Source organism: Panthera leo, chromosome A1, assembly GCF_018350215.1.
Source record: "Panthera leo isolate Ple1 chromosome A1, P.leo_Ple1_pat1.1, whole genome shotgun sequence".
NCBI classification, from domain to species: domain Eukaryota; kingdom Metazoa; phylum Chordata; class Mammalia; order Carnivora; family Felidae; genus Panthera; species Panthera leo.
In genome coordinates this window covers 207,568,531-207,580,677 of record NC_056679.1, presented here as the reverse complement: position 1 = coordinate 207,580,677, position 12,147 = coordinate 207,568,531, and the positions used below count along the sequence as shown (strand labels likewise).

At 34.0% G+C, this 12,147-nt stretch overlaps 1 protein-coding gene across 9 annotated transcripts in view; it reads right to left on the bottom strand.

Annotated features, from left to right (window-relative positions):
- RICTOR (RPTOR independent companion of MTOR complex 2) overlaps positions 1–12,147 on the bottom strand; it is a 119,686-nt gene that overhangs the window by 29,585 nt on the left and 77,954 nt on the right. For all 9 annotated transcript variants that reach the window (XM_042951588.1, XM_042951601.1, XM_042951594.1 and 6 more), the window contains 11 exons: positions 11,155–11,222; positions 10,057–10,139; positions 8,587–8,674; positions 7,971–8,061; positions 7,797–7,863; positions 7,571–7,651; positions 5,010–5,110; positions 2,440–2,605; positions 2,032–2,133; positions 1,859–1,905; positions 269–404 (listed from right to left, as the gene is read on the bottom strand). In XM_042951588.1, coding sequence (XP_042807522.1) covers positions 269–404; positions 1,859–1,905; positions 2,032–2,133; positions 2,440–2,605; positions 5,010–5,110; positions 7,571–7,651; positions 7,797–7,863; positions 7,971–8,061; positions 8,587–8,674; positions 10,057–10,139; positions 11,155–11,222 — 1,030 coding nt within the window. The remainder of the gene's footprint in view (positions 1–268; positions 405–1,858; positions 1,906–2,031; positions 2,134–2,439; positions 2,606–5,009; positions 5,111–7,570; positions 7,652–7,796; positions 7,864–7,970; positions 8,062–8,586; positions 8,675–10,056; positions 10,140–11,154; positions 11,223–12,147) is intronic.

Sequence of the window (12,147 nt, the reverse complement as noted above, 5' to 3'; positions counted from 1 at the left end):
TCACTGAGTACTTGTTCATTTCACAATGCTATATGAAGATGAAGATGATATTATCTTCCACTTAACAAGGAAAAAAACAGGTTTTCTAGAAGGCACGTAACTTGTCCAAAGTCACATAACTAGCTAGTGGCAAAGTCAGGATTCAAATCTAGGTCTGGGCTCATTCTGTATGCTACTAAACACAACTTATGCATACTCAGAAATAAAAGGAAGAGGGTTAATTCAATGAAAAACATTTGCCCCGGATAATATTCAAAATGCTCATTACCTCTTCGGACTCAAGAAGAAATTCTGTAAATTGACAACCCACAACTGTGAGCTGCTTAGACTTGGCAAAATCCAGATCCAGGTTGGCATATAATTTACTGCTGGGCTTGTAGAAGTAAAGTAGTCTTCGCACAAACCTAAAACCAAAATAAAATTAGCAACAAAGTAAGAAGCCAAACAATTACTTAGTCATAGCTTATCATACAAGATTTTGAATACATTTTGTGTTTAAACCACTATAGTAAATGGCAAGGAACAAACATATTTGGTACATTACACACACGCGTGCGCGCACACACACACACACACACACACACACACACCAATAAAAAAACAAAACCAACCAAAAAAACACCTTAGTTATCAAGAACAGTTTGTGAAATAATTTTATGGTGAGATGCCTGAAAGATATAGTAGAGAGCAAAGATGCTAGCCGGAAAAATGCAGATATAACATAACTAGCTAGAAGATAAGACTAGATATATATAAAGAAGCCACCTGAACATAAGCTTTCTTCTGTATTTTGTGACGATCACTGTTCCATGACTCTATAAAATAATCTTACACTAGATAATTGTAAGCAAAATGTATCATACTACAATTCTGTCAGTTTTTCACAATTAGGCAAAAGGTCAAGCATAAAAGTTGCAGGTAAAATTCAGGCAACTTAATTTATAAAGCAATGAATACAATTAGTGATCTTTCAGCTTTATAACTTTCAACATTATGGTCTAAGCTTCCATTTAACTTAGTTCAATATAATTTCATGCACTACAATTCAGTCCAATAAAGGTGCCAAACTCAGGATTTGGAGAAACAAAGTTGAATGAGACTTCATCTTTGTTCTCAAGCAGTATGAGAAGTTAGTGCTATGCTTCTTTATTCCAGTGTAAATTTATATGTTTCATATATATTCCACATATAGATATTAAGTTAAGCATTATGAGTAGATGAATACAACCAAATAATAATTAAGGACATGAACTTTTCAAAAACATGAAGGCCATTTTATTAAATGAGATCAGTACTGGTGGTTGATTAGTCTAAACTCAGGATAACACAAATGCACAGGGTACTAGAGAGCAGCACAAAGCTTAAGTACTGCATATGCCACGAACATTAGCTCGTTTTATAAAAAGTGTGGAGAGCATCAACTTGGTTAAGGGGAATGTAAAAAGGAGGACAAATGAATAACCCTCCAAAGCCAGATGCAAATGCACGTAGCAGCAGAACAGTAAAAATGGCCATCATTTTGAGAGGGAAACACTATGTCCTTATTATGTCATCCTCACACGTTAGGGTTAAGATTACCATATGGTTGATATTACCCCAATCTGAGAAACTTTTATCTGAAGTACATCAAGTGTTCTAAAACTAAAACCAGAATATAAATAACTAGAAAAAGAATTAGCTGATGCTTTTGGGTTATAAGACTAAAACTCAAAAATGTATACATGTACCTACTAATACCAACCACTAAAATGTATGTATGTATCTTTAAAATACCAATTATTACTTTTCATGGGTATTAGGCATAATATAATTCAAATCTAAGTTCTCTCGATTTAAATGCAAAACAGTTGTTACATACCTGTGCAACTGTTCATCTTTATAGTTTCTTAGATTTACATTTGGCCACTAGAAAAACATAATATGTTATATCATATATGTATTTATCAATTCCCAAACATTTAATTGTGATGAATTACAATGAATAATAAAATGAAGCCAATCAAGCCATGACCAAGAAGTATCCTGCCATACCTTAAGAATGGTCCCTATAAGATTCCAATTCCATTCAAGATTCTCTTTATGTTGAAGGACTTGGCTATCTCTAAGGTTCATTATAAGAGCTTCCTCTGTATCCTAAGACCATCAGAAAGTAATAAGGAAAATTAAAGCAAATTATCTTCACATTGAGAAGACTAAGTTCAAATTTTAAAAATATAAAGAAAGATTTTTCATTTAAGGATGAATTGTGAAGGCTTTTTAACTTTAAAAAGTTATAAAAACATAGCTCTAAACTACCTGGTCATTATAAAACTGAAATGCCATTTGAAGATCCATAAGCATGAATAAAACTGCAAACTCAAGCAAGTATATGCACATTAAAATCCATCGGCTAAAAAATTAGGAAACTAAGTTAAAACCTGCGGTATTTTATGTCAGTACCTTAAGAACAAATATATCTTTCTGGACTCGGAGATACTGATCCCGTTTCTGGTGTGTTGCAATTGCTTTCTGAATAATGTGATCTAAATGGAGGCTGTAAGGCTTAGGTCCTCGTTTCTTCATTTCATGGAAGCGTTTTAAACAGTTCAAGGCTGCACTGGCTCGCCTAATGAAAAAAAACTGAATTAATTCTGTAGCAAAGTTAGCATTATGCTATCTATCTACTGAGAGAGAGAGAGAGAGAGAGAGAGAGAGAGAGAGAGAAAGAGAGAGGGGTTCTTAAGCAGACTCCATGCCCAGCGCAGAGCCCGTTGCAGGGTTCAATCCCACAGCCCTGGGATCATGACCTGAGCTGAAATCAAGAGTCAGATGCTCAACTGACTAAGCCACCCAGGTGCCCCAAAGCTAGCATAATTTTAAAGAGATCAATCTGGTAAATTACTCTAGTAAAATATATAAATTCAAGGCCAGAGATTGTTACTAAAAAGTAAATCATTTAATCAAATTTGGAACCACAAAGAAAAAAAGTATCAAAAACACTGCTGATTTGTATGAAGAAACACAAATTATTTAGAGCCAACTAAATATGTATTTACTAATCATTTTTCCTGTGGCGGTGGGCACTTTTTATATATTGGTTTTAAGAACTACAAAGTCTGAAATCTAGTGTTCTCTATTTTCTTATAAAAGTTTAAAAACCTCGCTTTTCACATTTAAATCCTTAATACATCTGAAACTGATTTTTATTTATGGTATGACACTGGAATATTTCATTTCCACTCCCTGTGGATAATCGATGATTCCAGTATCAACCTGTACAGTCTCTACTTCCCCCATTGATCTACAACTGTAAATGGTATCCTTTCACATATTATTTTTAATTCCTTGTTTGTGGTACATAAAAGCACAATTCTTGAGAATCTGGTGGCAATCAAGTCTCAACTACAGAAGTTCTGGTAAATATAAATCAGATTTAAAATTTAAAAACCTTGAGATGTGTTCAGATTAGCAAGTATTTAGAAGTAAAGAGAGCTTGCTGAGCTAAGAAAAACAAAAACAAAAGTCATTGTAAGACTGTTATTACTGAAATTTTGAAGGTAAATTTGAATTCTTCATAAACCCTAAAATTCATGGCCATAATCTAACCCAGAGAGTTTAGGTCTACCAGGCTTTGGGAAATACATTTTTCCATCATGTTAACTACTAAAATAAAAACTGAAAGGGGAGCCCTGGCTGGCTTAGTCAGTACAGCATACAGCTCTTGATCTCAGGGTCATGAGTTCGAACCCCACATTGGATGTAGAGATTGTTTACATTAACACATTTAACAAAGAAAAAAGTTGAAAGCTATCAGTACTAATGGAAGCCTAGAGTTAGAACTGAGACAGATGATCCCTATGGCTTTTAGGGATCTTCAGTCTACTAAGTAATAGTATATTCATAGGTAAAATTAAAATTATTAAGTAAATACATTATTTATTTATAGTGAGGCCCATATATGTACTTTTGAATTTAAAAAATTTTTTTTGTTTTGAGAGACAGGGTACAAATGAGCAAGGGGCAGAGAGAGAGAGAGAGAGAGAGAGAGAGAGAGAGAGAGAAGCGGGGCTCACCCAGGGCTTGTGTTTTACCCAAAGCAGGGCACAAGCTGACCCCGAAGCGGGGTTTGTGCTCACCCAAAGCGGGGCTCATGTGTTACCCAATGCAGGGCTCGAGCTCACCTGATGTGGGGCTCAAACTCACCAACTATGAGATCATGACCTGAGCCAAAGTCAGATGCCTAACAACTGAGCCACCCAGGCACCCAAAAGCTAACTTTGAAGAAATGTGTAACTGTTAATAAAAATTCACAGTTCTGAATAGCTAATGAACTGCATTTTACTAACGTTACCAAAAAAAGTCCAAATATATAGATTTCTCCGATAATAGGCAGAATAAAAAAAAAAAAAAAGGAAAAAACACCCCTGCTTAGACATAATCTTAACTAAATGAAAAGATTCCTACTAGCACTTTCCAATCAAGCTTCTTCATCTTTACCTTCTAAATTATATGTTATTAGCACTGAAATTCCACCAGAGCTACAGCTGTATTACCATACTCTTGGTTAAAAATTCTGTTTGTAGTATCTACTTCAGTATTAAGAGTTTAGTTTACTTCAATGCCTACAGTATGAGTTACTAAATTCCAACATTTTTAATTACACACATAAAAGAATACATTGTTAATATTTGTGCTTTGTTAACTTGAAATATTTTAGACATTAAAAAAAGAGCCTGAATTGCTGCTGAAAACATAAAACAGTCAAAAAAATTCTCAACCAACAATTTTAATGATGAAGTAGATGGATGTCCTTGTCCAGAAATATGCTAGAAAAACCTGATTTTACTAAGCTATAATACTTGGTAGCCTAAAATACAAATTACTAAATAATACTATTAATTTTCCTTTACCTATGAGGCTTCCCTAAAAAAAAATTAAAAAAAACCTGAAAAATTTTAAAAAGAAGAGAAGGTCATCTAAGTGGGTATTAATATCAGACACAATCTTTGCTACAGAGCTCTGATACTTACAGTCTCTTTTCCTTGGGGATATCAAAAGATGCGGCCATATTCATTAGGGTTGGCAGGCAGTGCAAATGATGGCTATGTGAATGAGGAAGAATTGTATTTGCCTAAAATGAAACATAACATTTTTTACAAGTTGATAACTAGAAATATTTTATTCTAGAATATCCATAGATAAAACACTAAAGGCTTTACTCATGAAATTAACTTAATGACTTTCCAGTACAAACTTATTTATAATTTTTTATCTTATCTACTTTCAACAAGGATGAGACAGAATAAAGATACAGACTCACATTAATAAAACTCCAAATTTTATAGATCCTATATTATAACTTTATAATTTTTAAGCAGTAATCAATTAAACTCAATTCTTAAATGATTTAAAAGGATTACATACCAAAACTTAGATCCAGTGCTATAATTAATCCTGCTTTCTAAACAAAACCCACCACTCAATTTGCTTTCTATCAATGAAGATAGATAATAAACAATGAACTAACACCAATATACTTAAAATGACCAGCTTTTATATTTCAAGGGAATCCTAGAACTCTGGTCAGGGAGGAAAGGAACAGATGAAATTTATTTTTAAAAAATCCTTCATTTAAAAGCAACCAATTCTAGATATTGATAACCTTATAGAAAATGATATACTAAGAATTAAAATAAAAATCAGATCTGAGAAACCTGTAATATTACTTAATTCCTCCATGGATAGGCTGAATGAGAATGCAGCACACGGCTGAACAACTCCCTGATAAACAAGACAGTTCTTTTATTTTTTTTTTTATTTTTATTTTTTTAACGTTTTATTTATTTTTGAGACAGGGAGAGACAGAGCATGAACAGGGGAAGGTCAGAGAGAGGGAGACACAGAATCTGAAACAGGCTCCAGGCTCTGAGCTGTCAGCACAGAGCCCGATGCGGGCCTCGAACTCACAGACTGTGAGATCATGACCTGAGCCGAAGTCAGCTGCTTAACCGACTGAGCCACCCAGGCGCCCCAACAAGACAGTTCTTAAACTCTGTTCAATTCTCTTTATCTCACTCACAGAGCCCAGCTGCTATGTGGGGGAAAAAATACAAAACACTAGGCGTGGGGGAGGACTGAAACAACAGAAATAAAAAGTATTCTGCCAATAAGAGAAAACCATAACAATTTTAAAAGATCTGCCACAGGGTTACTTCTTCCTTAATGAGTTGAAAGTGGTTCCTTTTATTTACCATTCTATTAACAAATAGGTGACCTAGAAACAGGAATTTCTATCTTGCAAACAATCAGTTCTCCCATTCCTTGATTTGCTGGGACTAGAGAATGGTCAGATCACTTTATTAGCTCCTTTTTTCCAGCAGTTACTGAAGTCACAAAAATCAAGGCAAAAAAAAAAAAAAAAAAAAAAAGATTCTTACCCTCTACACCTCAACCCACAAGTGTGCAGAGAAAAATGTGTTCAAACAAGGGAGTTCTATTTAGAAAATTTTCACAAAGTTTTCTAAAATTGAGGCACTATTTGCAACAATGTGGATGGAACTGGAGAGTATTATGCTAAGTGAAATAAGTCAGAGAAAGAAAGATATCATATGTTTTCACTCATATGTGGAATCTGAGAAACTTGACGGAAGACCATGAGAGAAGGGAAGGGAAAAAAATTGTTATAAACAGAGAGGGAGGCAAATCCTAAGAGACTCTTAAATACAGAGAACTGAGGGTTGATGGGGTGAGAGGGGAGTGTGGAGAAAATGGGTAATGGCCATGGAGGAGGGTACTTGTTAGGATGAGCACGGGTGTCGAACGTAAGCGATGAATCATGGGAATCTACTCCCAAAGCTAAGAGCACACTGTATATGCTGCATGTTAGCTAACTCGACACAAGAAATATTTTAAAAATATAATGAATAAAATTCAGGCACTGATTGCCATATTATTTCTACTGCTACCTGATTAAAATATCTACTTTTGTAATTTCTTGCTTATTAGGCAGAATATCTTTCTGAGATACATTAAGATTTATAGGACTCAAAATGTCAGCATCAAAAGTGAGTATAAAAATCAATATTCAGTACTTATTAAAATTTTTTTTATTTTCAATGTTTTTTATTTATTTTTGAGACAGAGAGAGACAGAACATGAGCAGGGGAGGGGCAGAAAGAGAGGGAGACACATAATCTGAAACAGGCTCCAGGCTCCAAGCTGTCAGCACAGAGCACGATGTGGGGCTCGAAGTCACAGACTGTGAGATCATGACCTGAGCCGAAGTCGGACGCTCAACAGACTGAGCCACCCAGGCGTCCCAATATTCAGTACTTTTTAATTTTTACATTTGTTCCATTTATAAAACTAGCCTATACATAAATACACACACACACACACACACAAACACACACACACACACACACACACACACACGTATAGATAAATACAAGGCATCAAGGCTCTTTGCAATGCAAAGACAAATAAATGAACTTTACTTTTTGAGGTACTACAAAGTAACATTATTAAAATAACCTTTTTATAAATTAAAACAGTAAATGGTATGAAACATAATCAGGAGTTGGGAACTTACCATATGTAGAAGCTCTCCTAAGAGGATGGTAGCTCTAACTGAGATATGGTCATCACTGTTTGTTATCACTTCAACCAAGCCCTTTGAAAATAAGGAAGAAAATATTATAGTTGCAAAACAGTATCTAGGAAGAAATGTATGCATCATATATGCCTGTTGCTCTGAAAGAACTCTGTCAGAGAAAATTTTAAAAAATAAAATAAAGTTAAGGCTTATTAAGTCTTGCCTCTAGAAGTCCATTACGAATAAATGCAGAGAGTATCAGCGCCAAGTAATTATCCATGAGGTCTGGCCTAGAAATAAACACAGCACAGAAACAGTTTAAATACTGTTCAATATATTACATAATTGAACATAAAAACAGTAACTAATAAATTTGAACTATTTCTCAAAATTCTACCTGGATCTGGCACGATGAGGAAGAATAGTTTTTGCCTCGGCTGCTACAAAGCCATCTGAAAGCCTCCAACTGTCTTGGAATCTGCCTGGATCTAAATAGTTAAAACCAGGTGGTTAGAAAAAAATGAAAAAAATCACCAAAACATATCAGTTAACCATCAGCTAGTCAGGCTATAAATAATGTTTTAAAATGTTAGTTAAATAAATAGACTGAAAAGGCATACAGAAAAAACTGATTTCTTGATGTACACAGATCTAAACTTCTTTCATTTTGGGACTTAGGAGTCATTTGGCTAAAACGAAATGAGAATGAGATAATCTAATCTGAGAATTACATCAGTTTCTTTTCTCCTCTCTTCCTTTCAAATTTGTCCATCTTTCTATTAATTTCACTGTTCATATGCAACAGCTAGGGTCATGGGAAAAAATTTTTAATTTCTTATTTTTAGAAATTTATTTGACATTTTATTTTCATATCAATTCCATGATGATGCAATAAGAAGATGATATTTAATATTTAGTTCACTATTTTGCTTTTAAAGGACTCTGCCTCTATCAGATAAACCATTTAAAAAATTACAATATAGGAACAGATACAAATGTACTTCGATACTTACCTACACTAAGCAGTGCTTCTATGAATTCTTCAGTCACAACAGGTAGAGGAAGACGAAATATATCATAGAGTACTTCAAGCAGACCTCGCTACAAGTGCAAATAAATACAGTCCATTTATTTTTATGCAATGAATCATTTAAATTAAGAAACTAAAAAATTGAAAAAAGATTTTTTTAAATGTCCTATTCAGAGAATAAAATACTGATAAAGACAAAACTACTGTATGTTAGAAAATTACCATATCAGGCCTATATTACACAAGAGATAACTACAGCATGCTTACTATATACACGATTTAATCTTTCCAATAAATCTTTTATTATCCCCATTGTAGTAGATATGGAGAAATAGATTTACAGGTTAAAAGTAATTTGCCCAAGGTCATGGAGCTATCAATACTAAAATCAGGAGTCAAATCTGAGTTGGCCAGACTCCCAAAACCATGTTCTTTCACCATCTGCTAAGTAAGCAGTCAAGTGAATTGCCCTAACCTTTAGCTCCCTGCTTATAGGTCTTTCCATCTACAATCACATCCTTCCATTTCCGTTCTAAATGCTTTTCACTTCACATTAAGCAAGGCACCATTGGCTAATATTTTCTAATATTTTTAAACTCCAGGTTTGGTTCAAGTAAAGAAAAACAAGAAAAGGGCAAATTTATTCTTTTGAACACAATTAAAACAAAAACATTTAAGTGGAGAAGGAAGAACCACCAAAGAATTTTTTTCCTCCAATTTCAATTTGTTTTAGCTGTTTAATATAAATTCTTATGCATTAATAATTTAGGAACATATCTAATAAATAAGCATATAAATATTAAACTAATTTTAATCAAAACCACCACTCATACATATTATAAAAACATAAGTTAGAAGGCATAAGATACATAAATACTGTATTTAGTTTTTACTAAATATATTTCTGTACTGCTTGAACCTTTTATGAGAATGCCCTTCCATATTGTTTGCATTTTTTAATGAATAAAGTACAATTGATTTCATATTTTAATCCAGTTTTTAATACAGCCACAGTTCCTAACAACATCAGTATTTCAAATTTTTCACATTATCCTTAGGGTTCAACTAAGCAGTATACATTTATTCATGTATTTGTTTAAAAAAATTTTTTTAATGTTTATTCATTTTTGGAGAGAGAGACAGAGCATTAACAGGGGAGGGGCAGAGACACAGAGGGAGACATAGAATCTGAAGCAGACTCCAGGCTCCGAGCTGTCAGCACAAAGCCCAACACGGGTTAGAACTCAAGAACCATGAGATCATGACCTGAGCTGAAGTTGGACGTTTAACTGAGCCACCCAGGGACCCCTATTCATGTGTTTTTTTAAATGATCTATGATATAGAATAAGGAAAAGGCAACACCTGAAATAGCTTTCTTTTTTTTTTTTTTGAACAAATAATCTCCTCTGTTAAAAGTCTAGGAATGAAACAATTACAGTAACTTTTACCTACCCTTATTTCCATATTTGGTATACAAAGTACTCCAATTAGAGACTGGATCCCAGAGTTTCCAGGTTTGCATAAATTAATAATACCTACAAAGGATAAAAAGGGAAATTACTGATCTGAATTTCAAAAAAAAAATCTATAGTATTCATAATATAAAATCTACAGTATCTTTCCAAATAATTTCCAAAACTGTGCAATTATTTGGTTATCAGAAGTAACATTTCCCTGTTGACTACAGATTATTAGTAACTTTATCATTTAAATTCCTTCTTCTATTTGTTTCATACCCCAAAATGTTCATGAATCTGTCTACTACTCCTGTTTACTGATGACTGGTTTTCAGAAAGTAATACCAGAGAGAGTAAGACAATGTTCTGTCTTTCTTATATAATACCTTCTTAACCTAAAGTGGAGTGAAAAACTTGCTTGGCTTTTGTCTTTTAAAAGTTTAATTCTAAAATTTATTGAATGCACAAAAGGCTGTACCTGACAGACTTCAATTAATCTTTATAGATCAAAATTTTAAGTGAAATAACTGAATCAAACAATTTTAAGCACATTATTATGTTACAAAGGAAGTTATGTGAAGAGCCAATAAACATGGACAAAATATTCAATATTCAGTCATTGGGGAAATCCAAATAACATTCCCAATGAGATACCACTATACACCCATCAGAACGGCTAAAATTAAAGACAACACGAAATGCTGGCAAGGATGCAGAGCAACTGGAACTCTCATACACTGACGATGGGGGTACAAAATGGTGCAAGTATGCTGAGAAAAAGTCTGTCAGTTTCTTACAAAAAAAACTAAACATGCATCCACATTGTGACCCAGCAATTCTGTTTGGGTATTTACCCAGAACAAATGAAAGCTCATGTCCACAGAAAGACTTTTTAATTGCTCTGGTAATCATTAGCACACTGACTTACAAATAGACCATTTTAATAATTTTGTACAAATCCCTCTGACTCTAATAATAATGTATAAAGTTAAGACTGGGATAACATCTAAATCAGATGATGCAATAGTAATTTAACATATGAAAAAATAATCACGTTTTTCTTACTGGATGTTAAAGCAGCAGAGTAACTTACCTGCCCATGACCGGAATGTTGCTATGATTCCCATTTTACTGGCTAGAAACCTCGCTTCTCTGTCTTCTCTGTTTGAAAGTGGAGCAGAGACCCAAGAAATTAAATGTTAAAATAAAAAAGTGTGATTCTTTTCTACTGTATCAGAAAAAAACCTATCATTAACACTTAAATGTTCACACAGGAAATAACACATTAAAAAAAAAAAAAGATCTACCTCAAAGAAAATTACCCAATTATATACTGACTCCCGCCCCAATTTAAAATTCCCAACATATTGGTTTAAAATAAGTTATAAATTCCACTTTTTAATTTAGTTCGACTTTTTCTACTCTTTCTGAAAACTATTCTTAGATACCTCATTAACACCTTTAATTGAGCACTAGAGGGGTGCCTGGGTGGCTCAGTCGGTTAAGCGTCCGACTTTGGCTCAGGTCATGATCTTGTGGTTCGTGAGTTCAAGCCCACGTCGGGCTCTGTGCTGACAGGTCAGAGCCTGGAGCCTGTTTCAGATTCTGTGTCTTCCTCTCCCTCTGCCCCTCCCCTGCTCACACTCTGTCTCTGTCTCTCAATAATAAACGTTAAAAAAAAAAAAATTTGAGCACTAAAAGCAGCAACACCCTATTTAATAAGCATCTCTGTCACAAGGCTTAGCAAAGAAAATTACCTTTTACTTTTGCCACATGGAATCCTTTAAGTATTTATTTATTTAACCTCTACTCCTAACGTGGGGCTTGAACTCAAGACCCCAAGATTAAGAATCACATGATCTTCCGATGGAGCCAGCCAGGTGCCCCAACGTGTATTCTCTTTACTTGAAACTTCTTGCCCAAATTTATTTGAACATTTCTAACAAGCAAGCCCAACAACCCATATATGCACTGATATTATTAAAAAACTAGATATTAATATCAACAGCTGCTTTCTTCTCTTACAATTGTGTATCCAAACTGTCTCACTTGTTCTTTCCCATACAATAGTTCATGACCACTAATT